The following is a 26,032-nucleotide window of genomic DNA, read 5'->3' as shown; positions in this document are numbered from 1 at the left end:
ATAAAAACCGCAGAGTTGATCAAATACCACCAAAAGAAAGCTCTATTTGTGGAGAAAAAAAATACATCAATTTTGTTTGGGTACAGGGTATCGCGTGCAATTTTCAGTTAAACCGACTCCTTAAGTGGTATACCAATATTGTATAACATTAAAAATAACTGGAGGACCAAATGTCCCTGCCCCAAAAACCTAAAACCAGGGAGGTCCTAACAAAGGGGTGGCACTAGAAAATAAAGCTCCATTAGTTTCTTTAAACCCCTTCCACTGGCCACTATGTTGGTAATCATTGGGGCCCAAAGTCGATCCTGGCATTGGAGAGCTCAGATTTTAGTGGATCCCATGATGTGCCCAAACTGTATCCACAAACAATGCAGTGACCCAGGCACCAGGAAAGGTTAGGATTTACTGCCTTATTCTTAATATAACTGGAATTGTATTTTTTATTTTTTTTGCAAAAGCCTCACAGACTTTTTTTAGTATGAGTTATATACCCCAAAGCATTTTTGATGTCTTTATTCCTCAAACTGTATATAAAAGGGTTTATAAAAGGAGTAAACACTGTGTACAATAAGGACAGTATTTTACTGATCATCTGTGACTGTCCTTCATTTGGAAGGACATACATGGAGATTAGAGTCCCATAAAATATGGACACAACTGTCAGATGGGAACTGCAAGTAGAAAAGGATTTCAGTCTCCCTGAAATAGATGATATCTTTAATATAGTTAAAGCAATGTATATATATGAAAGGACTATCAAGAGGAATGGCAAGACTATGACAGCAGTACAAAGCAACGTGGATTCCATCCGGACAATGGATGTGTCTGAACAAGAAAGTTTCATCAAAGGATAAAAATCACAGAAGAATTGGTCAATAGTATTTGGCCCACAGAATTCTAATGAACACACACCATGAATTATAAAAGATGTTAAAGAACTGCTTAACAGCCAGGCTGCAAAAACAAGCGCAATGCAAAGAACTTGACTCATAATGGAGACATAATGCAGAGGATAACAAATGGCTAGATAGCGGTCGTAGGACATCACTGTCAGAATAAAACATTCAAATGTCTCAGACAAAGCAAAAACATAAAGCTGTGTGATGCATCCAGGGAAGGATATGGATGTCTGCCCATGTAGTACAATATTAAGCATGTTAGGAGCAATATTGGTAATCAATATGATGTCAGATACAGACAGTTGGGAGAGAAAAAAATACATGGGAGAATGGAGGGATTTGCTGTAGGACACCAATGTGATGATTAGAAGGTTTCCGCATATTGCTGCACAATATATCATAAGGATTAACGTGAAAACCAATAGGTTAAATTTGCCCATATTGTGGAATCCCAACAAGGATATTGTTGTAATATTACTTTTAAGCATGATCTGTGTCATAATAGAAAAAAAACATTTAAAATATAATAAAATATAACAATAATTTTCAAAGTATAAAAAAATGTGTCTTACAACGTAACTAAAGCTTAGTTTTGCATAGAGTTGTGAAAGGTTTGAACCCTTGGTAGCTTTTGTCTTGCTGTCTGTGTCCCGTATAATACCCCGTACACACGACCTGGTTTTCCCATGGGAAAACTGCAATGAGAGCTTTTGGCCGGGAACCCCGGCCGTGTGTATGCTCCCTCGCAATTTTTTGACAGAAAAGCTGCCAAAAAAACCCGGCAAAAAAAAAGAGAACCAGCTCTTTTTCCCCATCTGGATTTTCCGACTGACTTTTTCCCGTTGGAAATTCCGAGCGTGTGTACGAGGCATGAGAGATTCACTCTTTTTCTTTGTCCTAGTGACTACTGTCATTAGCATTAAACATGAAGGAGAATCCAATATACTTAGTTGTCACGACAACAAAACTATGTAAATATTTCAATTGAGATCATTTTTCCAATAACAACAGTTATCAGGAGTAGGTATTACATATTAGTATAAAATTGCATTTATATACCGCCAAAAGTTTGGGAAACACTTTAAAAAAATAAAAGAAGACAGTACAACTGCAATACTATTTATGACAAGAGGGTAATGGGGCCCCTGCACATCTAAAGAGATGGTAAAATTATAAAATAGGTGGTAATTGTGCGGGGATGGGTTGTGGGCGAAAGTAAGATTGATTTGAAAGTTACGGGAGGCATTATTTGCTTCCCTAAAATTATGAATTTTCAGGGAATCACCTGAAGGTAGACAGAATAGGAGATAGTCAGACAGATTAAGGTAAGGAGCTGAAGAGGATGGGAGAGGCTAGGAAGAAGTCCTGGAGGTGACTATGGTACTAGGTGAAAAGGGAGCTAGAGAACAGGAGGTCTTGGGAGGAGCGAAGCAGATGTTGTGGTTGATATTTTGAGATGAGGTTGATGATGTAGCTGGAGGCAAAGCTGCAAATGACTTTGTAAGCTATTGTTAATATTTAGAATTTTATTTGTTGGGTGTTCGGAAGCCAGTGGAGGGATTGGTGGAGAGAGATGGCAGACATTAAACGGTTGATATAGTGGATGAGTCTGACAGCAACCTTCATGATAGGCTGTAAGGAAGTAGCCTGTGTAGAGGGAGGCCAAACAGGAAAGAGTTTCAGTGGCCGAGGTGAGAGAAAGAGAGTGAAAAAGTAGCTTGGTGGTATCATTGATTAATGTAGAACTGAAGGCAAAACTTTTTTTCTTACATTGGATAGGCTATGGGAAGACCAGAACCCTGATTGTTTTTTTTTGTCACTTGTGTCCCATTGGCGAGATTTCTCTTCTCTTTCCAAAGTCACAACAGGAAGTACAATGAAATCCCTCAAAAGTGAGGGAAATCCCTGGAATAACCAAGGTCAGAGCTACTGTCTCAATTCCTCTCTATCCCTGTTATAGTGACCACTTAAAATGTAAGATTTTCTTTAACTTTCACTGATTATGATCACCATTATAAATAAAGAGATTGAATCTCTCCAACAAGGAAATAGAAAGAAATACAAACCTAACCAGTATCTAATCCTTCTTAACTTCAAACCTAAAAAAGTTTTGCTGCTAATCATACTTCAGGTAGGTATGTATTTTGGAAATGTTACATAGGTGTAGGCAGCAAGATTTGGGCAATGAATGAGGGACTGAAAGGAGAGGTTGGAGTGCAGGATTACACCTAGACCCATGATAGGAGGAAAAAGAAGAATTGTGGTGCTAATGATCTCATTAGAAACTCTGGGGAGGAGATATGGGGGTTGGGGGTAGTTTTGAAAGAATACATTTTAGAAAGTGGTTTGACTTCCATACTGATATGTTAATTAATATATTATTTATGAGCAAGGAGACTTAAGGGGTAAAATGAGTCGAAAAGAGATACATTTGAGCATCATGGGCATAGATGTGGTATTGAACGACATGTTAGACATGGGGAAAATAAGTATATAGAGAACAGAAGGGGTCCAAGGACAAAGCCTTGGGGGAGCCCAATGGAATACGGAAGAAAAGAGGAGGATGTAGAGCTGTAGGGGAAACAAATGCATAGAGGAGGAGACCCCATAAAAAAGAGTCTTGGAGGCCAAGGGAGTGGATTTTTTTTTTAGAAGGAGTGGGTAATCAGCTATGTTGAAGGCAGTAGAAAGGTATAAAAGTAAGATAAGTGAGTATTGAAGATTGGTTTTATAAGTTAGTATGCCATTAGTGAGTTTTAGAAGGACATTTTCTGTGGATTGTTGTTCGGAAGATTGTTATCAGTGAGGTAGCAGCTTAGACACTTGCAGACTAGGCATTTGGCAGTAAATTGGAGAAAAAAAAGATGGGTCTTAGGTTGTTTAGACTGGTGGTGTCCAATGAGGGCTTTTTAGGTAACGGAATGACCAGTGCATGTTTTAGAGGGCAGAGGAAGGTGCCAGCAGAGAGAGAGAGTGAGAGACATTGAAGATGTGAGTGGGAAAGCATGGAATAAAGTAAAAGGTTGGAGTACTTGTGGATAAATGGGGTCCAGATGGCTGGTGGTTAGGATGGTGAGAAAAGTGACTGGGTAAAAAGAGCATAGTTTGGTGGTAGGTAGAGATGGTAACTGGTGGAGATAACAAGACAATGGCAATCTCAACCATGAATTGTGTTTATCTTGTTTTTTAAATGATAGGCAATGTCCTGTGCAATGAATGAGTTAGTTAGTGGCAGCAGTGGGGGAAGTAGAGAATAAATGTAGTAGGGGTAAAGAGCGTTATTGAGAACTGGATGAGAGAGTGATAAATGAGGTCTAATTGGGCGACTATGTGGCAAATGAGGTTTAATGTTGATAAATGTAAAGTTATGCACTTGGGGGTTAAGAATATGCATGCATCATACATACTAGGGGGAGTACAACTGGGGGGATCCATAGTGGAGAAGGATCTGGTGGTTTTGGTAGATCATAAGCTCAATAATGCCATGCAATACCAAGCTGTGGTTTCCAAAGCAAGCAGAGTTCTTTATTGTATTGAGAGAGTTATGGACTCCAGATAGAGACATATAGGCCCAGATTCACAAAGCACTTACGCCGACGTATAACATGTTACGCCGACGAAAGTGCCAATATGCACCGGCGTATATGTGTGTGGCAGACCCACGAACCAACATGCGCCTAAAAACAGGCTACACCCCGCCAACGTAGCTTGTACATGCCAGCGTATGGTGGGTGCACATATGGGCTGGGCGCAGGGTGCTGCTCCCATTGATTAGCCATTCAAACATGCAAATGAGGGAAATACGCTGATTTACGAATGTGTGTGTGCCCGGCGCATGCTACGCGAGATGCACATAAGTTGTACGTCTGGTGTAACGTTATTCCCCATAAATGAGGTGCAACCCGGCAACAGACATGCACAGGTCTGCACCAGGGAACACAAGCTGGCGTATTGTGCGTTGGACGCGTGTCTGGCTGGGCGTTTGTTATGTTCACGGCATGCGCAGTGATCCGACGTAGCTTAGGCAGTTGTGCCGGCGTGGTTGTGAGCAGGCGCAGGGGGGTGCTGTGTATGCATCTATGTCACGGCGCATGCGCCGTTCGTGATACATACCTGTCTGGCGCTCGGCCCATCATTTGCATGGGGTCACGTCCACTTCCACCTACGCCGGTGTGCGCCTTCAAAACCTACGCCACGCTGGTGCAGCGTTTGGAGCACTGGCTTACTAAATGCAATGCTTGCCTCTCTGCACTACGTTGGTGTGGTGTACAGTGTTTGCTCTACGGTGGCGTAATGTGTGCCTTGCTCTCTGTGAATCTGGGCCATAATTTTGCCCCTGTACAAATCATTAGTAAGACCTCATCTGGAATATGCAGTTCAGTTTTGGGCCCCAGTTCTCAAAAAGGATATTGGGGAACTGGAGAAAGTGCAGAGAAGGGCAACAAAACTGATAAGAGGCATGGAGGAGCTCAGCTATGAGGAAAGATTAGAGGAACTGAATTTATTCACTCTTGAGAAGAGGAGATTAAGGGGGATATGATCAACATGTACAAATTTATAAGGGGTCCATATAGTGAACTTGGTGTCGAGTTATTCACTTTACGATCAACTCAAAGGACAAGGGGGCACTCTTTGCATCTAGAGGAAAAGAGATTTCATCTCCAAATACGGAAAGGTTTCTTCACAGTAAGAGCTGTGAAAATGTGGAATAGACTCCCTCTTCTGGCCAGCTCAGTAGATTGCTTTAAGAAAGGCCTGGATTCTTTCCTAGATGTACATAATATAACTGAGTACTAACATTTATAGGTAAAGTTGATCCGGAGAATATCAGATAGCCTCTCGGGGGATCAGGGAGGAATTTTTTTCCCCTGCTGTAGCAAATTGGATCATGCACTGCTGGGGTTTTTCGCCTTCCTCTGGATCAGCTCTAGGTATAGAATTGGGTATATGGGATTATATGATATTATTATTATTTTTTTTTTATGGGTGAACTGGATGGACTTGTGTCTTTTTTCAACTTGACTAACTATGTAACTATGTCTGTTTTAAAGGGTGTAGGCAGGTGTTATATTTTCGTTGGGCAGTTTTATACAGGGTAAAATCTTTCAGTGACCTTGTTTTAAGCCATACTTGCTAATTAATGTGGCTATCTTGTTTTATATTTCTGGTTTCACCTGCTTGCTGGATTGTAGTGGTCGGGACCTAATTCCGCATGTAGTGAAGGCAAGAAGTATATCCAGTGAAGATGAGAGAAAGCTGCTGTAAACAGAAGTGACCAGGTTAGGTTAAGAAAGGGTTAAGATTTTGATATAGAGGTCATCAGTAGCAGAATAGATCAGAGAAGGGGAGTAGCAAAAGTTCCTATGGGTTGAAAAAAGTTTGCTGGTTGAAGGGATATGAGGTGAAGGTAAAACTTTAAAAGTTCTTTGTGGGGACAGAAAAATTCCAACTCTGCCCCTTTTTGATCCACTGGGTCTGAGTCAGGGAGTCCAATAGAGGCTGTCATGGGAGAGGGAAGCTGAAGAGGCAGAGTTAGATCCCTGATGCAAAGTTTTCAGTAATGACCAGTAGGTTAAATGAGTTGGAGATAAATAGTTAATGGAAAGAGGTGAGCATGTTACAGACAGAGTGGACATTCCAAATAAAGTATGAACAAAGAGGCTGGTTTCTGGAAACAGGTTAATAGAGATTAAAGTGTCTGGATTGCATCTGCTGCCAGAGGAAGAAGGGTGTTGGTGTTTCCAGTGGCCAACCTCCATAATGCAGGAGGGCAGCTGTTTGGCTTGGGACCTGGAAGCTAGTGGAGCTCACTGTGCTCACAGCGATTTCTAGCTTTTAGAGGGATCCCACAGGTATGTTATATGCATAGTTACATTATTGGTCCAAGTGGTATATAAACTAAGTAAAAAATGCCATACCTGGAATTCTTCTTTAAAAAAAAAATAAGCTATTAAGTGTAAATTGCAAACTTTAAACATTTTGTTACATTTGACAGCTGATAATAAAAAAAAACACAAACAGGAAATTAATTAATGGAACAAAGAAATGATCCTGGACTGCCGCACTCTGATAGGCAATTTATTGAAACATGGATGCAATGGGCGTCATGTGCACAGAGAGATCCATGGTGCGGAGGCACTCAAAACTGGAGAATGACGGTGCAGAAGGTGGTGGGCGGAGCAGGTACCAAGCTGGGCAAAGTCCAGGAAATGGCAAACAATTGAAAAAAGTACAGCTCCAAGCCCTGCAACCTATACAGTGCTCCCACCCTGTAGCACTGACAGGTGCAGACTCTGCGCTGACCTGTGGAAAAAAGTACCGCTCCAAGCCCTTTTTTTTCCACGGATCGGTAGAGTCTGCACTTGTCAATGCTACAGAGTGGGTGCACAGCATAAGTCGCAGGGCTTTTTTCTATAGGAAATTAATTAAGACAGAATACCAAAAAAAGTCATATGCTACGTACACACGATCAGAAAATCTGACAAGAAATCTGTGGATTTTTTTCCGATGGAATGTTGGCTCAAACTTGTGTTGCATACACACGGCCACACAAAATTCCGACCGCCAAGAACACGGTGACGTACAATACTACAACGAGCCGAGAAAAATGAAGTTCATGCGTCAAATTGATTTAGAGCATGCATGTTTTTTTGTGCATCAGAATTTTTCTTGTCGGAAAAATTGAGAACAACTCTCAAATTTTTGTTGTCGGAAAAAGTCAGGTAGAGCCTACACAATATCCGACCAAAAGCTCACATCAGACTTTTCTTGTTGGATATTCCAACCGTGTGTACACGGCATTAGGCAGGCCATACATGATTAATTTTCTTGCAATCTACTAGTGGGTTAAACAAAATAAAATTTATTTGATTCCCCTATTCACACATTCAAGGTGGATTTATGGAAACCCTCTTATAAAGTTATTGTATTCTGACAGCTGGGAGGCTTTCTCGCCATCAGAATACACTCAACAGCACCGCTGGCTAGAGAGCGGCACTGATCAAGTAGAAATCTTTCAACAGGCTGGTTTTACAGAAGTCGCTCAAGAGATTGATTGTCATTTTAAAACACTTAAAAATTCTCAAAATAAAAATCCAACTTACAATAAACTATTTCAGTCTAATTCAAAATCTCATATCTGCCACTTATGAAGAATACATAGAAAAGTGTTATGCTTAAAGTCCTCAGTGGAAAAATATTACATCTTTGCTATCAAATTACCATTAGCTGGTATCACCACAATCTGTTCGGTCATATATAGTCTCTGCTTAAATAGACAACATCTAAAGATATTAATAGAGCTCTCTAGAGTACAGGTCTGCAAGGATTTAAGAAAGAAAAATATAATGATTATAAATATAATGAGAGTTTATTTCAGTAAAATAGACATATCTTATAAAATAGGACAATCAATTGCAGCATAAGCTGCATGAATGTAAAATAGCATTAAGAGATACAATTGAAAAATTATTAATTCAGATTAAAATCATGAAATTTATCTTGATGTCAGTGAATGGTTAATATTGTTGAAGTATGTCCCACACAGCAAACTAGATGGTGATACTATAATATAATGTGTGTGTGTGTGTGTGTGTGTATATATATATATATATATATATATATATATATATATACATGTATATGAATATGTATAAAACATATATATTTTTTCTTTTTTTTCCGCTGACAGCTGAATAAAAAAATATAGTCACTGCCACCCACATGCCCAACATCTAAGTTCAAGCTTGTCAAAGCTTCTGGATTTACAACTCCTGCCTTTCTGTCTGGTGAATTCTGCCCCCTTTCTGCGATTTTGCAGAATGTGCTGTACCACAATGGCAGGTTCCCAGTCGCTATTTCTTTGCACGTAAGGCCATTCCAGCTCTGTACCATCACGTGGAAAGCAATGTTGTGGCATGGTTGGGAAAGGCAGTCAGCCTCAAGGTCCACCTTACTGCTGACACATGGTCCACCAAGCATGGTCAGGGACGATTTATTTCCCCTCCTCGGCTTAATTGTCCTATGAACCACGAGTACCTCCTAAGTGTTCAAGGGGCTATTCAATGAGTCAAGCTAAAAGGTGACATGCAGTGCCTCAGTGAGTCTGTGTAGGGGACAGGAGTCACACCAGAGCAGAGATTCTTGCAGCTCTGCAGGGACAGGCCTAGAGGTGGCACACGTTCTGGTAGTGCAGTGTTTCTTAAATATGTACCCAGGGTTGGAAAATCTGCTAATGCAGGCCAGAAGAGTTTGAATTTTAGGCGGTCATACACATACCCGTAAACCACTTTTGTGGTTTGTGACATGCCCACCAGGTGAAACTCAACTTTGGTATTTCTGCATCGGATGCACATGCAACAGAGGGCTGTCAACGAATACATGTGTGAGTAATGACAGGCTTTTAGTGAAACTTTTTTTTTCACTAAAATAGCAGGACAAGAATGTCCACCCTGTGATGACTTTATTGTCTAATTATTAATTATAACACAAATAAGGTGCTCAACTTCTTACCAGATCAACATTATCTCAAAGTTATAAAAGATCTGCACCACAAGAGGTGGTCAATTCAACATCAGCCATTAAATATGATCTTTCCAAAAAAGTAATAAATGCACATTTATCGGGCAGACAAAGGTTATGGGGGTCTGGGTACTGTCCTGGAGGACATGTATCAATGCAATAAAAAAATTTCAGGAGCAGTGGTTTTAATTAGGCTTAAAGTGCAACAATAAAAATGAAAAACTCCTTTAAATATAGTGCCTGAGGGGGTCCCCTTAGTCAAATTCTATTTAAAATGTCTTACTGTTCCAATTGCCGACACCCGCCTATTGAACGTTGTGGGCTTCCCCCCTTTCCATACAAAGCCCTCTGGGTCTGGTATGGATTTTTAAAGGAACCCCACACCAAAATTATAAAAAAAATGGTATGGGGTCCCCCCAAAATTTATACCAGATTGTTATGCGAGAATGGAGCCTCACAGGTCACGAAAGGGGAGGCAAGCTCCCTCCCTCCCTCCTGAGCACCCCAAAGCACCATTTTTCCCATGACAATTCCCACAAATGTGGCTGGTGGCTGTGGGCAGGGGCCTTATTGGAATCTGGAAGCCCCCTTTAACAAGGGGGCTCCAGATTCCGTCAACCCATGTGAATTAGTATGGGTAACCATTCACCAAAAAAGTGTCAAAAAGTAATAAAAACACCGACAGTTTTTGACAGTGCCCCCGATGTAAATCCATGGTCAATCATGCTGCCCACTGCACATAAAAACATTCTCTCACCATCCATGAAGGCTACTGCAGGCTAAGCCATTTGACAGTTCTGAAATAGGTGAGGGGCGGTGCCACCTGGCTATGTCACTTAGTGGCACCGCCCCTTCTGATGTCACAAACCGGTGCATGCATGCTGGGTCAGTAATGTCAGTAATGTCAGAAGGGGCGGTGCCACCTATATAAAAACTGTCAAATGGCTTAGCCTGCAGTAGGCAACCAGCCTTCAAGGACGATGGAAGCATTTTTTTCAGGTGAGGTGGGCGGCGTGATTGACCATGGATTTACATTAGTAAAGGAATTGTCAAAAACGTTCTCTGTTTTTATTACGTTTTCATACATTTTTGGTAAATGGATAGGGGTACTATGTACCCCATACTCATTCACATAGGGGAGGCTGGGATCTGGGGCCCTTGTTAAAGGGGACTTCCAGATTCCAAGAAGACTCCAGACTGCAGACCCCCACAACCACCAGCCATGGTTGTGGGGATGAGGCCATTGTCCCCATCAACATGGAGACAAGCAGCTTTGGGTGGGGGGCCCCCTGCCCCAAAGCACCCACTCCCTATGTTGAGGGCATGTGCCCTGGTATGGTTCAGGAAAGGGGGCACTCCCTCACCCCTCACCCTTTCCTGACCTACCAGGCTGCATGCTTGTATATGGGTCTGGATGGTTTGTATTTTTGGGGGGACACACAATTTTTCATTTTTTTTCACATATTACAACAAAAAGTGAACATTGGTATCAATTTCATCTCAATAATCCCCCCAGAATTGTGTTTTTTTTCTTCCTTTTACTGGCAAGCTATTCTTTTTTTACTGATCTGTCATCAGGGAAACCCATTGACAGTTAATGACTCATCGGTTGTTAAGGTTGTTAACCACTTCCATACAGGGCATTAATATACCCTTCCTGCCCAGACCAATTTTCAGCTTTCAGTGCTCTCACACTTTGAATGACAATTACTCAGTCATGCTACATTGTATCCAAACAAATTTTTTATCATTTTGTTCTCACAAACAGAGCTTTCTTTTGGTGGTATTTAATCGCCGTTGGGTTTTTTATTTTTTTCAATATAAGCAAAAAAAGAGAGAACATTTTGAAAAAAAAACACTTTTTTTTAGTTTCAATCTTAAATTTTTGCAAAGAAATCATTTTTCTTCAGAAATTTGGGCCAAAATGTATACTGCTACATATCTTTGGTAAAAATAACCCAAATTAGTGGATATTATTTGGTCTCTGTGAAAGTTATAGAGTCTACAAGCTATGGTGCAAATCATTGAAAAATTATCACATCTGATCACAGCTGATGTACTGACATCCTATCATTTCTTGAGACCCTAACAAGCCAAGAAAGTACAAATACCCCCCAAATTACCCCTTTTTGGAAAGTAGACATTCCAAGGTATTTAGTAAGAGGCATGGTGAATTTTTTGAAGTTGTAATTTTTTCCCACAATTCTTGGGAAAATTAAGATTTTTTTTTTTTTTACACAAAATTGTCATAATAACAAGTTAGTTCTCTCACACAGCACATGCATACTTACAATGACACCCCAAATTACATTCTGCTGCTCCTCCTGAGTATGGCGATACCACATGTGTGGGACTTTTACACAGCGTAGCCACATACAGAGGCCGAACATTGAAGTAGCACCTTCAGGCGTTCTAGGAGCATAAATTACACATCTAATCTCTCAACTACCTGTTACACTTTTGAAGGCCCTGGAGCACCAGGACAATGGAAACGCCCACAAAATGACCCCATTTTGGAAAGCTAACACCCCAACGTATAATCTATGAGGCATAATTAGTCTTTTGAACGGTTCATTTTTTTCCAGAAGTTTTTGGAAAATGTGGAAAAAAAAATGAAAACACATTTTTTTTACACAAAGTTGTCCATTTATAAGATATTTCTAACACATAGCATGTACATAGCAAAAATGACACCCCAAAATACATTCTGCTGCTCCTCCTGAGTATGGCGATACCACATGTGTGGGACTTTTACACAGCGTAGCCACATACAGAGGCCCAACATTGAAGTAGCACCATCAGGCGTTCTAGGAGCATAAATTACACCTCTAATCTCTCAACTACCTGTTACACTTTTGAAGGCCCTGGAGCACCAGGACAATGGAAACGCCAACAAAGTGACCCCATTTTGGAAAGCTAACACCCCAACGTATAATCTATGAGGCATAATTAGTCTTTTGAAGAGTTAATTTTTTTCCAGAAGTTTTTGGAAAATGTGGGAAAAAAATGAAAACACATTTTTTTTTACACAAAGTTGTCCATTTATAAGATATTTCTAACACATAGCATGTACATAGAAAAAATGACACCCCAAAATACATTCTGCTGCTCCTCCTGAGTATGACGATACCACATGTGTGGGACTTTTACACAGCGTAGCCACATACAGAGGCCGAACATTGAAGTAGCACCATCAGGCGTTCTAGGAGCATAAATTACGCCTCTAATCTCTCAACTACCTGTTACACTTTTGAAGGCCCTGGAGCACCAGGACAATGGAAACGCCAACAAAGTGACCCCATTTTGGAAAGCTAACACCCCAACGTATAATCTATGAGGCATAATTAGTCTTTTGAAGAGTTAATTTTTTTCCAGAAGTTTTTAGAAAATGTGGGAAAAAAATGAAAACACATTTTTTTTTACACAAAGTTGTCCATTTATAAGATATTTCTAACACATAGCATGTACATAGAAAAAATGACACCCCAAAATACATTCTGCTGCTCCTCCTGAGTATGACGATACCACATGTGTGGGACTTTTACACAGCGTAGCCACATACAGAGGCCGAACATTGAAGTAGCACCTTCAGGCGTTCTAGGAGCATAAATTACACCTCTAATCTCTCAACTACCTGTTACACTTTTGAAGGCCCTGGAGCACCAGGACAATGGAAACGCCAACAAAGTGACCCCATTTTGGAAAGCTAACACCCCAACGTATAATCTATGAGGCATAATTAGTCTTTTGAAGATTTCTTTTTTTTCCAGAAGTTTTTGGAAAATGTGGAAATAAATAAAAACACATTTTTTTTTACACAAAGTTGTCCATTTATAAGATATTTCTAACACATAGCATGTACATAGCAACAATGACACCCCAAAATACATTCTGCTGCTCCTCCTGAGTATGGCGATACCACATGTGTGGGACTTTTACACAGCCTGGCCACATACAGAAGTCCAACATCCAAGTAGCACCTCCAGGCGTTCTAGGAGCATAAATTACACACACAAATTCCTGCCAACCTAAGACATTGTTGAAGGTCCTTCATATTTCTAACCCATAGCATGTACTGTACATACCAATTATAAACCAAAATACATTCTTCTGAGTAAAGAGTAAAAAAAATATTACCTGCTGTCTTAGTAGTGCAGTGGTCCACAGAGTAGAGCATCGGTCCGGGTAGCAGGCAGATGTGGTCAGCAGCAGCGAAAGGATCGTCAATGCAGCAGGCAGGAATACTGTCCATAGTACATGCAGCAGGCAGAGATATGGTCAGTGCAGCCAAAATATTGGTCCAGGCAGCAGGCAGGACCATCAAGTTTAGGGCCTCGGTCAGGAAATAATGGGGACAGGGGTAGAGGCTTCTCCCACCCAAATCGCTTTGAAGCCTCCGGGCAACCAGACCCTGTTATGGGAACACAGAAACCAAAAACTGGTTTTCTGAACTCCGAACACTATTCTGGGGCCCCTCACATATGTGAGACCCCTGTGTGGCAGGGTGCAAGATCAGTCCAAGGGGCAGGCAAAAACATGGTCAACAAGCCGAGGTCAGTGCAGGTAAAAGGCAGAAATAGGCAGTAGGCAGAGGCATAGTCGATACAGTCCAGGGTCAGTTCAATGTGAAAGGCAGAAACATGGCGGATAAACAATGCAGACGGCAGGCAGAGGCATAGTCGAGAAGCAGTCCAGGGTCAGTTCACGTGAAAGGCAGAAACATGGCGGATAAACAATGCAGACGGCAGGCAGAGGCATAGTCGATAAACAGGCCAGGGTCAGTTGAGTTGAGGCACTAGGTTGGTTGGTTGAGGCAGCAGGGAAATCAGCACAGAAATTGAAAGAGGGGCTAGTGGCAGTCTATTAGGAATTTGGGTTAATAATTTTCGAAAGAGTGATATTGCTTGAAGCATGGTGCCATACATAGGCCAGGTTGGGAGGGACAGTCGGGGCAATAGCAACTGGTGTCTTTTCTAATTCCACGTTTGCTGCACACCCGACATCTTTTTTGGCGTCTTCTTCCGGTTGCTGATGGTGGAATATGGTCAGGATAATGGCGCTCGTGCAGTCTGCTGACAGAATCGGAGCGAATTCTTTGTGGGGCAGAGCCTTGCTGATAGATCAGGGCAGTGACAACATTTTCGATAAATCTGATAAAGGGGATGGGTCTTTTTGTTGATTTGTGATAAGTGACAAATGAATTATAAAGGGCCATATGGAAGAAGTATATTGCAACTTTTTTATACCAGAAAATTGACTTTCGCATTGAGAGATAGGGCTGCAGCATTTGATCGTTTAGATCCACCCCCCCCATGAACTTATTATATTCATTGATACAGCAAGGCTTTCGAATGGTACGGCGTCTCCTGTGAATTTCCACTGAGGTGTCATTGTGGATAGTCGACATCATGTAAACGTCTTTCTTATCCCTCCACTTCAAGGCCAAAACTTCTTCGTTCCTCAGGCTTACCGATTCCCCTTTTTGTAGGCATGTGGTGACTAAACTCTGTGGGAAGCCTTTCCTGTTTTTACGTGAAGTACCACAGGCCAAAGTTTTATTCAGGAATAGGTGGCGAAAAAGGGGCAGGCTAGTGTAGTAATTGTCCACGTATATGTGATACCCCTTTTGGAAGAGTGGGAATGCCAACTCCCATACAATTTTCCCGCTTATTCCCATATACGATGGACACTCAGGGGGCTGGATTTGGGAGTCTTTGCCTTCGTACACACGAAAGGCATTCACATAGCCGGAGGAGCTTTCGCAGAGCTTGTTTAGCTTCAAGCCGTACCTCGCTCTCTTACTGGGAATATACTGTTTTATTCCCAGCCGGCCAGTGAAATGGACCAGGGATTCATCCACAGAGATGTTCTGTTCCGGGATGTAAAGTTCAGCAAACTTCTCATTGAAAAAATCTATTAGGGGGCGAATTTTATATAATCTATCAAAGTCTGTATGATTTCGGGGGGGGCACTGCGAGTTGTCGCAGAAATGCAGGAACCGTATGATCTTGTCATAGCGGGACCTGGACATCGTAGCTGAAAAAATTGGCATATGGAGGATGGGCTTTTTAGACCAATACGAATGAAGTTCATTTTTTTTTGAAAGCCCCATATTCAGCGTAAGGCCTAAAAACAATCTCATTTCCTCCATTGTTAGGGGTCTCCATTCAAACGGGCGGGCATAGTATGAGTTGGGGTTGTTTTGTATGTACTGACTGGCAAAAAGATTTGTTTGGTCTATGATGGTTTGAAGGAACTCATTAGGGAAAAATAAATTAAAAAAATCGATTTCAGAGAAACCTTCGGTGTTGGCCTGCACACCTGGCTGTGCTGTGAAAGGGGGGATTGTGGCTGACCCTGTACTAGAAGGCAGCCACAACGGGTTGGCCAAGCCATCCGGTAGATGGGTTTGGGCCCTTCTTCCTCGGTGTGGAATTCCAGAGCTTGTACTGGGCCTTTCCTCCTGGGGTCTAGCGCCGTTAGCATTTGCTGCTTGGCCACTGGGATGTCCGGCGCTGCTGGTAGCTGCCTGGGGTTCAGACCGTGGTCTTTTTGGACGGACTACTTCCTCCTCCGATTCGGATGTACTGCTTTCAGGAGGCTCGTATTCCGAACCTGAATTGAAAGTGGACTCGGCACTGTTATGGGGCGGTGAGAGCTCCCCACTGCTCTCATCGCTCTGGGTTATAATTTTGAATGCCTCTTCTGTGGTGTATAATTTTCTGGACATGTTGGCTGTATGACAGGGCTGCACGATAGGGACTAATTGGCTGTACGTCAGCTAGAAATTGGCTGCTGGGCTCACGGGACAGGTACTCCTGATGGAGGTGACAGGTACTCCTGATGGAGGTGACAGGTACTCCTGATAGAGCTCACGGGACAGGTACTCCTGATGGAGGTGACAGGTACTCCTGATGGAGGTGACAGGTACTCCTGATGGAGGTGACAGGTACTCCTTATGGGGGTGACAGGTACTCGGGTACTTCTGATGGGGGTGACAGGTACTTCTGATGGGGGTGACAGGTGCTCCTGATGGGGGTGACAGGTGCTCTTGATGGGGGTGACGGGTACTCCTTTTTTATGGGGGCGACAGGTACTCTGGTACTCCTGATGGAGGTGACAATTACCCTTGATGGGGGTGACGGGTACTCAGGTACTCCTGATGGAGGTGACAGGTACTCTTTATGGGGGCGACGGGTACTCGGGTACTCCTGATGGAGGCGACGGGTACTCAGGTACTCCTGATGGAGGCGAAAAGTACTCCTGATGGGGGCGACAGGTACTGAGGTACTCCTGATGAGGGCGACGGGTACTCAGGTACTCTTGATGGGGGGTGACGGGTACTCAGGTACTCTTGATGGGGGTTGACAGGTACTCAGGTACTTTTGATGGGGGGGTGACAGGTACTCTTGATGGGGGGGGGGTGACAGGTACTCTTGATGGGGGGGTGACAGGTACTCTTGATGGGGTGGGGGGTGACAGGTACTCTTGATGGTGGGTGACAGGTACTTGGGTACTTTTGGTGGGGGGGTGACAGGTACTCTTTATTCGGGGGGGGCAATCTGGACACTATAATGACACTGTAGAGACTGTAAACTGTAACTCACTGTTTCTGAATTCTCCTTCTCACACAGGATCGGTGTGTGAGGAGGAGAGCCCAGAGACAGCGGTTACAGCTTTGTTTGTTTACAATTGTGACCGGCTGTGATTGGACACAGCCGGTCACGTGGTAAAGAGCCAAATTTCATTGGCTCTTTACCCAGATCGGGACTAGGCTATGTCCAGGGGACGAGCCTCGTGCCCGATTGCCGCAGTGTGCGCGCCCGATCGCCGAGAAGCACGCGCTCGGGGCCGCGCGCGCCTCCTCCATAGGGAAGTGACCGGCTGTGATTGGAAACAGCCGGTCACGTGGGTAAAATCTTTTTTTTTTTTTTCTAATGCAGTGATCGGTGACGGGCTGTCTCCGAGGCATTCGCCGCGTCACCGATCTCCGATCCGCGAGCTGACAGGAGCCCGCAGTAGCGGTGAGAAGGGGTGGACGTCATATGACGTCCACCTGAATCGTAAAGGGGTTCCTGCCGCCGTCATTTTCCAATGAGGCGGTAAGGAAGTGGTTAAGGATGCCATGGCCGGCTTTCTGGTCCTGCTACTTAACAACCAGTTTTTCCTGCGCCCTGGGTGGGCAAAGCTTTGCCCAGTCAGGGTACAAAATGTACTGTGCAGCACACAGTGCATTGCAGAGCATTGGGTGGGGCGAACAGCCGATGTTTGGCATGAACTGATGCTTTGGCTGAACCATTTACCCAACTCTAGTGACAGTATGTAAAAAAAAAACATTGTGAAAAAATGTCTCCATTTTCCAAATAATTGTGACAAAAAAATTACAACTTCAAAAGACTCACCATGCCTCTTACTAAATACCTTGGATTGATGACTTTCCAAAAAAGGGGTCATTTGGGGTGTATTTGCACTATCCTGACATTTTCAGGCCTCAAGAAATTAGGTCAATTTTCAGATATATGCCATAGTTTGTGGACTCTGTAACTTTCCTACAGACTAATTAAAAAACACTTATTTGGATTATTTTCACCAAAGAAATGTATCAGAATACATTTTGACCAAAATTTGTGAAGAAGGATTCTGTATTTGCAAATTTTATAACAGAAACAAAGAAAAACTTTTTTTTTCAAACATTTTGGTCTTTTTAGTTTATTTTGCACCGCCAAAATAAAGCTCTATGTGTGTGAAAAAAATATAAAATTTTCTTAGCTACAGTGTTGTCTGACTGCGGTTGTCATTCAAAGTGTCACAATGCTAAAAGCTGAAAAATGCCTGGGCAGGACAACTCCAAAATTGTGCAAACTTTGGAGTGCAACTTTGTCTCAACTTTGACTAATTTTTGACGCAGCTGTGGTGCAACTTTGGATGGGTGCAACTTGGATGTGTCTTGTTATTCCTCTGCAAAGTCGGATGCACTGTTGCATGTAAAACATTCAGGTATGACTTTCATGCAACTTTTGAGGGTTAACGTCTAGGGCCCTCAAGTTACATGAAAGTCAGACCAAAGTAGTGCATGAACTACTTTGAAGTTGTTGCGACTTTAAATCGCACATACTGTATATGAATGGTTATCATTGGAAATAACAAGGTAAGACTCATCATGCAAGTTTGATGTGCAAAGTCGTATGACAAGTCACAGAAGTGTGAATAGTGTTATGCCTCGTACACATGATCGGACATTCCGACAACAAAACAGTGGATTTATTTCCTATGAATGTTAACTCAAACACGGTCACACAAATGTTGTCAGAAATTGCGAACGTCAAGAATTTGGTGACGTACAACACTACATCTAGTCTAGAAAAATGAAGTTCAATGATTCCGAGCATGTGTCAAATTGATTCCGAGCATGCGTATCATTTTTGTGCGTTGAATTGTGTACACACGGTCGGAATTTCCAACAACAACTTTTGTTGTCGGAAAATTTGAGAACCAGCTCTCAATTTTTTGTTGTAGGAAATTCCGACAGCAAATGTCCGATGAAGCCTACACACGGTCAGATTTTCCGAGAACAAGCTCACATCGAACATTTGTTGTCGGAAATTACGATCATGTGTATGCAGCATTAGTGTGCTTCTGTCTTGTGACATACTGTAACTGGGGATACATGTAGCAGAAAAATGTAAGACTTTTTTTCTCATCGCTGGACTGGAGAGGAGATCACCCGTCGCTGGATACCGACAACGTTGGAGCAGGAAGCCGGGACCGAGAGTGGATTACCACCGCTGGATTTTTTATATTATTTTTATAAATAAACGACTTTTTTCCACGATGTGTGTATGTGTTTTTTACAACTATTTACACTTCCTTCGTGAAATGGTAGGGGTACAATGTACCCCATTACCAATTCACATAGGGGGGCCAGGATCTGGGGGTCCCCTTTGTTAAAGGGGTCTTCCAGAGTCTGATAAGCCCCCCGCCCGCAGACCCCCAATACCACCACCCAGGGTGGTGGGGATGAGGCCCTTGTCCCCATCAACATGGGGACATCCTCCCCATGTTGAAGGCATGTGGCCTGGTACGGTTCAGGAGAGCGGGCCACACTCTGTCCCCCCCTCTTTTCTGCGGCCGGCCAGGTTAACGTGCTCGGATAAGGGGTCTGGTGTGGATTTTTGGGGGAACTCCACGCCATTTAAAAAAAAAATTGGGGTGGAGTTCCCCTTAAAATCCACACCAGACCTGAAGGATCTGGAATGGATATTTGGGGGGAACCCCACGTCATTTTTTTTTAAATTGATGGCAGGGTTCCCCTTAATATCAATACCAGACCTGAAAGGCCTGGTAATTGAATTTGGGGGGACCCCACGCTTTTTTTTTTTATGAATGAATTCTCTCTGAATTGCCGGAAGCCGACAATTGATTATAGCCGTGAGTCCGGTTTTAAATGACTTTTTTCTTTCATAAATTACACTTTGTGCAGTGACAGTTCTAAGTACGGGAAACATGTGCTATTTCACATGCTTACTTTACACCCCCCTAGGTACGAAATTTAAAGGAATATTTCACTTTTATTGTTTCACTCTAAGCATTATTAAATTCACTGCTCCCGAAAAACGGCCAATTTTAAAAAAAATTGCATTGATACATGTCCTCTGGGGCAGGACTTAGGTCCCCAAACACTTTTTAGGACAATAACTTGCATATTAGCCTTTAAAATTAGCACTTTAGATTTCTCCCATAGACTTTAACAGGGTGTTCCGCGGCTTTTCGAATTTGCCGCAAACACCCCAAATTGTTCGATGTTCGCCGAGCAGGCGAACAGGCAATGTTCGAGTCGAACATGAGTTCGACTCGAACTCGAAGCTCATCCCTACTGGAGAAGCTCTGTATGGAGTAGTAGGCCAAAATCCCTGCTGTGGTGCGTGCAAATCTGGTCAAGAACTACAGGAGAAGTGTGATCTCTGTAATTGCAAACAAAGGTTCCTGTACCAAATAGTAAGTTCTGCTTTTCTGATGTATCAAATACTTATATCATGCAATAAAATGAAAATTAATTACTTAAAAATCATACAATGTGATTTTCTGGATTTTAGTATCCATCTCTCACAGTTGAAGATTATCCTATGATAAAAATTACAGATCTCTACATGCTTTGTAAGTAGGAAAACCTGCAAAATCTGCAGTTTATCAAATACTTGTTCTCCCCACTGTATTTGGAACCATTAAATCCAGTGTCTCATACCACTAATTCTTGTTACTTATTTATATATATATATATATATATATATATATATATATATATATATATATATATATATATACATATATATATATACACATTTATAGGGGCAGATCCACAGACAGAGAACGCCGGCGTATCTACTGATACGCCAGCATACTTTCAAATTACCAGCGTCGTATCTTTGGTTTGAATCCTCAAACCAAGATACGACGGCATCTGGGTTAGATCCGACAGCTATACATCCTCGTACGCCTTTCGGATCTAAGATGCAATACTTCGGCGTCCGCTGGGTGGTGTTCACGTTGTTTTCCGCGTCGGGTATGCAAATTAGCTATTTCCGACGATCCACAAACGTACGAGCGGCCAGCGCATTTTTTTATGGCGTCTCTAGTCGGCTTTTTCCGGCGTATAGTTAAAGCTGGTATTTTGCGGCGTATAGTTAGACTTGCCATGTTAAGTATGGCCAACGTTCGCACGTCGAAATTAGATTTATTTTTTATTTTTTGCGTAAGGAGTCCGTGAATCAGGATGGACGTAATTAACGTCTAAGTTAAAAAAATGACGTTGTTGCGACGTCATTTAGCGCAATGCACGGCGGGAAATTTAGAAACGGAGCATGCACAGTTCATTCGGCGCGGGGACGCACTTCATGTAAATGAAACACGCCCCCTAATCGCCGATTTGAATTCCGCCGCCAGAGATACACTACGCCGCCGTAACTTACGGCGCAAAATCTTTAAGGATTCAAAATTACGCCAGGTAAGGTACGGCGGCGTAGCGTATCTCTGATACGCTGCGCCAATTTATTTCTATGTGGATCTGGCCCATAGTTGCTAATGGAGATTACACATAAACTCCTCATAAGTCTACAGCATTTCAAAAACAGTTTTTTTTGTGTTTTTTTTTTTCATTGTACATGTTTTCCAGGGAAGTGCTCACCCCCATGCTATTTTTATTTTTATTTTTACAATCCCTTGCCTATAAGCCAAGAAAACTGGAATTTTCAATTTGACAGATTCAGCGTCCATTGATTTTAATGGGAGCATCTTAAAGGAGAGGTTCACCCTAAAAACGACTTTTTCTTATTACACTGGCCCCCCACATTACAATACGATTATGCCTATTAGTTTTTTTTGATGCTGTACATACCTTCGTACAGCTAATTCACCCGTGGCTTCCGGGTTGCGAGTCCCGCGGTAGTGGGCGTTCCTAACATGCTGGTGATTGATGTTTTGACAAAAAACGAGCTCCCCCCCGTCGCGTAAGCCGCGTCACGATTGGTGAAAGGAGCCGAACGGCGAGTCGGCGCTATACTGCGCCTGCGCATCACCGTTCGGCTCCTTTCGCCAATCGTGACGCGGCTTACGCGACGGGGGGAGCTCGTTTTTTGTCAAAATGTCAATCACCAGCATGTTAGGAACGCCCACTCCCGCGGGACTCGCAACCCGGAAGCCACGGGTGAATTAAATGTACGAAGGTATGTACAGCTTTAAAAAAAAAACTAATAGGCATAATCATATTGTAATGTGGGGGGCCAGTGTAATAAGAAAAAGTCGTTTTTAGGGTGAACCTCCCCTTTAACTTCTTTGAAATTCACCAAATAGCACTTGAACCAAACCCAAGGCAGTTTGATTGAACACCGGCTGGCCTGTAGTCTCTGCCCCCAAGGGGATTCTACAAGTTCAAAAAACTAACAAATGGATAAAAAAAATCCTACAATCCATATCTATATTAAAAGCACAAATATTAAAATATGATACAGTAAAAAAGTAATATTGTCCCTGTTTTTTTTTCCCCTAGGTAGTGCTAATTTGTTTAAAATGTACAGAGGCAATGGTGGAAAATAAGCGAGTGGATACAAGCAGTAAAAATAAACATGGAGTTTCTTATTGATTTCAATAAAAGATTAACAAAGTTTGTATGTCAGGGGAAATGCAATGTGAAAAAAAAATCCTAAAAGATTATTAGCTTAATAATCCATTATTAGTGGATTAATTAGCAAAGCAAAAACAGCACACAGAGGAGGAGGAAACATATATAAGGCTTTCAGATCAACTCAGTAAATAAATTAGATGAATTATTCACTGTAAGTTGTATATTATTTCCACTAAGATATTTCATGGCTGATCTGACATTGTTTTCTGGGGATTTTCAAAGTAAACAAATACATCTAGAAGTCATCTCTAAAAATGCTCACAGAAATGAGGTACAGTAAGTAACAATGGTTTGTAGATAAATGAAAATATAGACACATCATAGAATTGCTGTTTTGTGTTTCCATACAGATGAAGAACTATAGAGGTGTAACATTATACTGTACTTTCTTCAAAACCACTCTGCACCCCAACACTCAATTTAACTGGGACGCTTCCAATAAGTTTACCATCATTTTCAATTTAACTAATGCCAAAAGAAGATTGCATTATCCATTGGAATTTGAGCTTTCCTGGTTTAGTGTTTTCTTATAATATTGCTTACATTTTGAACCTGAAATATAATTACTTGGCAATATATAATTTTGTAAATTTGCTGGTTGACTATCTTTTTTTTTTTTTTTTCTTCCTTTTATTTCAATAGTATTTATTACGTTTTGAAATAAGAACCAACATAGTGCATCTCAATCAAAGATGTAACAGTAGGGTTTTATATCACAGTAGTATTGTAATTCTAAGGTTGTTCAACAACAATATAAAATATAAAATGTCAAGAAATACAAACAAGGGAACAGTTGCTGGGTACATAACTTATGCCGCATTCATCTTCCCACTTCTTTATGAACTGGGTATTTCCATGAGGTTGGGAAGATAGGAAAAGCCGGGAGACATATGTGATGCTTTTCTTGTTGGGTGCAGGTGAGGCGTAGAAGATAAGACTGTCTTCTGGAGCCATGTTATCTGCTGTCTTTTTTATGTCCCCTCCCTCCCTTTATTGGAAATATCATGCATTTTTGCATTTACTGGGCCAGATCCACAGAGCGAGTACGCCGGCGTATCTACTGATAAGCCGGCGTACTTTCAAATTTCCCACGTCGTATCTCTGTCTTGAATCCTCAAAACAAGATACGACGGCATCTGGGTTAGATCCGACAGGCGTACGTCTTCGTGTGCCTTTGGATCTAAGATGCAATTCTTTGGCATCCGCTGGGTGGCGTTCATATAGTTTTCCGCGTCGCGTATGCAAATTAGCTATTTCCGACGATCCACGAACGTACGAGCGGCCGTTGCATTATTTTATGTCGTTTCCGTTTGGCTTTTTCCAGCGTATAGTTAAAGCTGCTATTTCGTGGCCTATAGTTACACCTGCTATGTTAAGTATGGCCGTCGTTCCCGCGTTTAATTAGATATTTTTTTTTCGTTTGCGTAAGTCGTCCGTGAATCGTGATGGACGTAATTTACGTCCACGTCAAAACAATGACGTCCTTGCGACGTCATTTAGCGCAAGGCACGGCGGGAAATTTAGGAACGGAGCAGGCTCAGTTCGTTCGACGCGGGGACGCGTGTAATTTAAATGAAACACGCCCCCTACTTGCCGCATTTGAATTCCGCGCCGTTACACCGCTTGAGATACACTACGCCGCCGTAACTTATGGCGCATAATCTTTATGGATTCGATTTAAAGCCAGGTAAGGTACGGCGGCGTAGCGTATCTCTGATACGCTGCGAGGGTGCAGATCTCTGTGGATCTGCCCCACTGTCTTTATTTAAGAAATATGTTCAATACAATAAAAAATTGCATAGGAATATTACATATTAAATACAGCACAATGTAACTTTCTATTGAAATCAGCTAAATACTGTTTAGGTGCATCAAAGCAAAAGGTGTTCCAAATCTCGGTTGGTTTCCATCAGAAAGCATTCTGCGTTCTGCTGCTCGACCGGTTTCGTCTATTGACTTCATCCAGATGCTGCTCCAGATGAAGTCATCAGACAAAACCGGTCAAGCAGCAGAACGCCACAACACTTCCTAATGGGAGACAAAAAAGAACAGTTACTCGAGAAATGGTAATTGATGGTCGGACTTTGGAGGCAGGACTGGAATATCAAAAGATATACATTTTATTACAAAAAATAGAAAATTTACAAGACAGATAGGTGAAAAACCATATAGGATATATGATATGGACAATATCCCACGGGGGACACGGCACCACTTAACAAATCTTGTGTTTGCTACTCTATAGACTTTGCTGACTGTCTTCACTGCTGAGGGCTCTCAATACACTAGTATTTGGATGCAGGTCTGGCATACCTGGCTGTATAACATTGTATACCTACATGTCTCTGTCATACCCTCTTTGGTCAGCCCCAGAACTAATGTTCATTTTGGAACCATTAGAACTGGCTCTCTGTACTTGCGGTGCACCTTCATGGCCGACATTGTAGGTTGAGCTAGTCCTTTCTGGATTTTTGGAGACTTCTCTACTACATTTGGAACCTCCTTTTACTATCCTTTCGACATATATATATATATATATATATATATATATATATATATATATATATATATATATATATATATGTGACTTGGAATATTCTGAGACAATGAAATATATTTTTCTACTGTTAATTTCTTCTGCTCGTCCTGAGGAAGCCCAATGGCGAAACACGTAGACGATGCATAGAGGATATTGTCCATATCATATATCCTATATCTTTTTTCACTTATCTGTTTTGTAAATTTTCTATTTTTTGTAATAAAATGTATATCTTTTTGATATTCCTGTCTTGCCTCCAAAGTCAGACCATCAATTACCGTTTCTCGAGTAACTGTTCTTTTTTGTCTTCTAAATTTATGGATGTGGCAAATGTGAGTGCCCCCCCCCTCCTTCCCTTATTTTTTGATTCACTTCCTAATAGGACTAAATGCAATTTTTACTCTACTAATGTGTGAGTACCCATTTTAAAAGCTTTATCAATAAACTTTTAAAAAAACGATAAAACACTATGTGGGGCCTTTTCTCTTGTACATGAGCTGGAGTGGAAAAACCAGAACAGCAACAAGGTTGGTTTGATTGCCAGAGAGCGACACAGTGGCTTGCACTGTGAAGGTTCCATACCCCAAAAGGGGGTGTATATCCGGTGAGTTTGGGCTTTGCAGGGGAACAGATTACAGTGTCCACCCACTGGGATTAAAATTGTCACTTTCACCAAGCACCAAGCACGCATTTATAAATATCCAGCACGAGGGAAATTCTTTTCAGAGTTCTTTTCAGGTTTTGTGCTGTTTTCACCTGCCAACAATGGACTTTTTCATAGTTGTTTGTTATTTGTTACACAGGATTTCATATGCACTTTAATATGTCTGCACCAGCTGTTTTGTATTGATTGCAGTGGATTATTATTATTCTTGATTTGCACGGGTTCATTGAACT

General features: G+C 41.9%; 2 protein-coding genes across 2 annotated transcripts; both read right to left on the bottom strand.

Annotated features, from left to right (window-relative positions):
- Positions 1–460: 460 nt before the first annotated feature.
- Positions 461–1,426, bottom strand: LOC120930702 (olfactory receptor 1468-like). Its single transcript, XM_040341877.1, has one exon. The coding sequence runs from the start codon at positions 1,397–1,399 to the stop codon at positions 461–463; it is 939 nt and encodes a 312-aa protein (XP_040197811.1). The 5' UTR covers positions 1,400–1,426.
- Positions 1,427–14,295: 12,869 nt separating this feature from the next.
- LOC120930701 (piggyBac transposable element-derived protein 4-like) lies at positions 14,296–16,149 on the bottom strand. The gene has a single exon (XM_040341876.1). It carries the CDS (start codon positions 16,147–16,149, stop codon positions 14,296–14,298), a length of 1,854 nt encoding a protein of 617 aa, XP_040197810.1.
- Between the last annotated feature and the right edge of the window lie 9,883 nt (positions 16,150–26,032).

This window comes from Rana temporaria, chromosome 3 (assembly GCF_905171775.1).
Source record: "Rana temporaria chromosome 3, aRanTem1.1, whole genome shotgun sequence".
NCBI lineage: Eukaryota > Metazoa > Chordata > Amphibia > Anura > Ranidae > Rana > Rana temporaria.
Note: the sequence above shows the minus strand (reverse complement) of the source record. Positions and strands in the feature narration are given on the sequence as shown.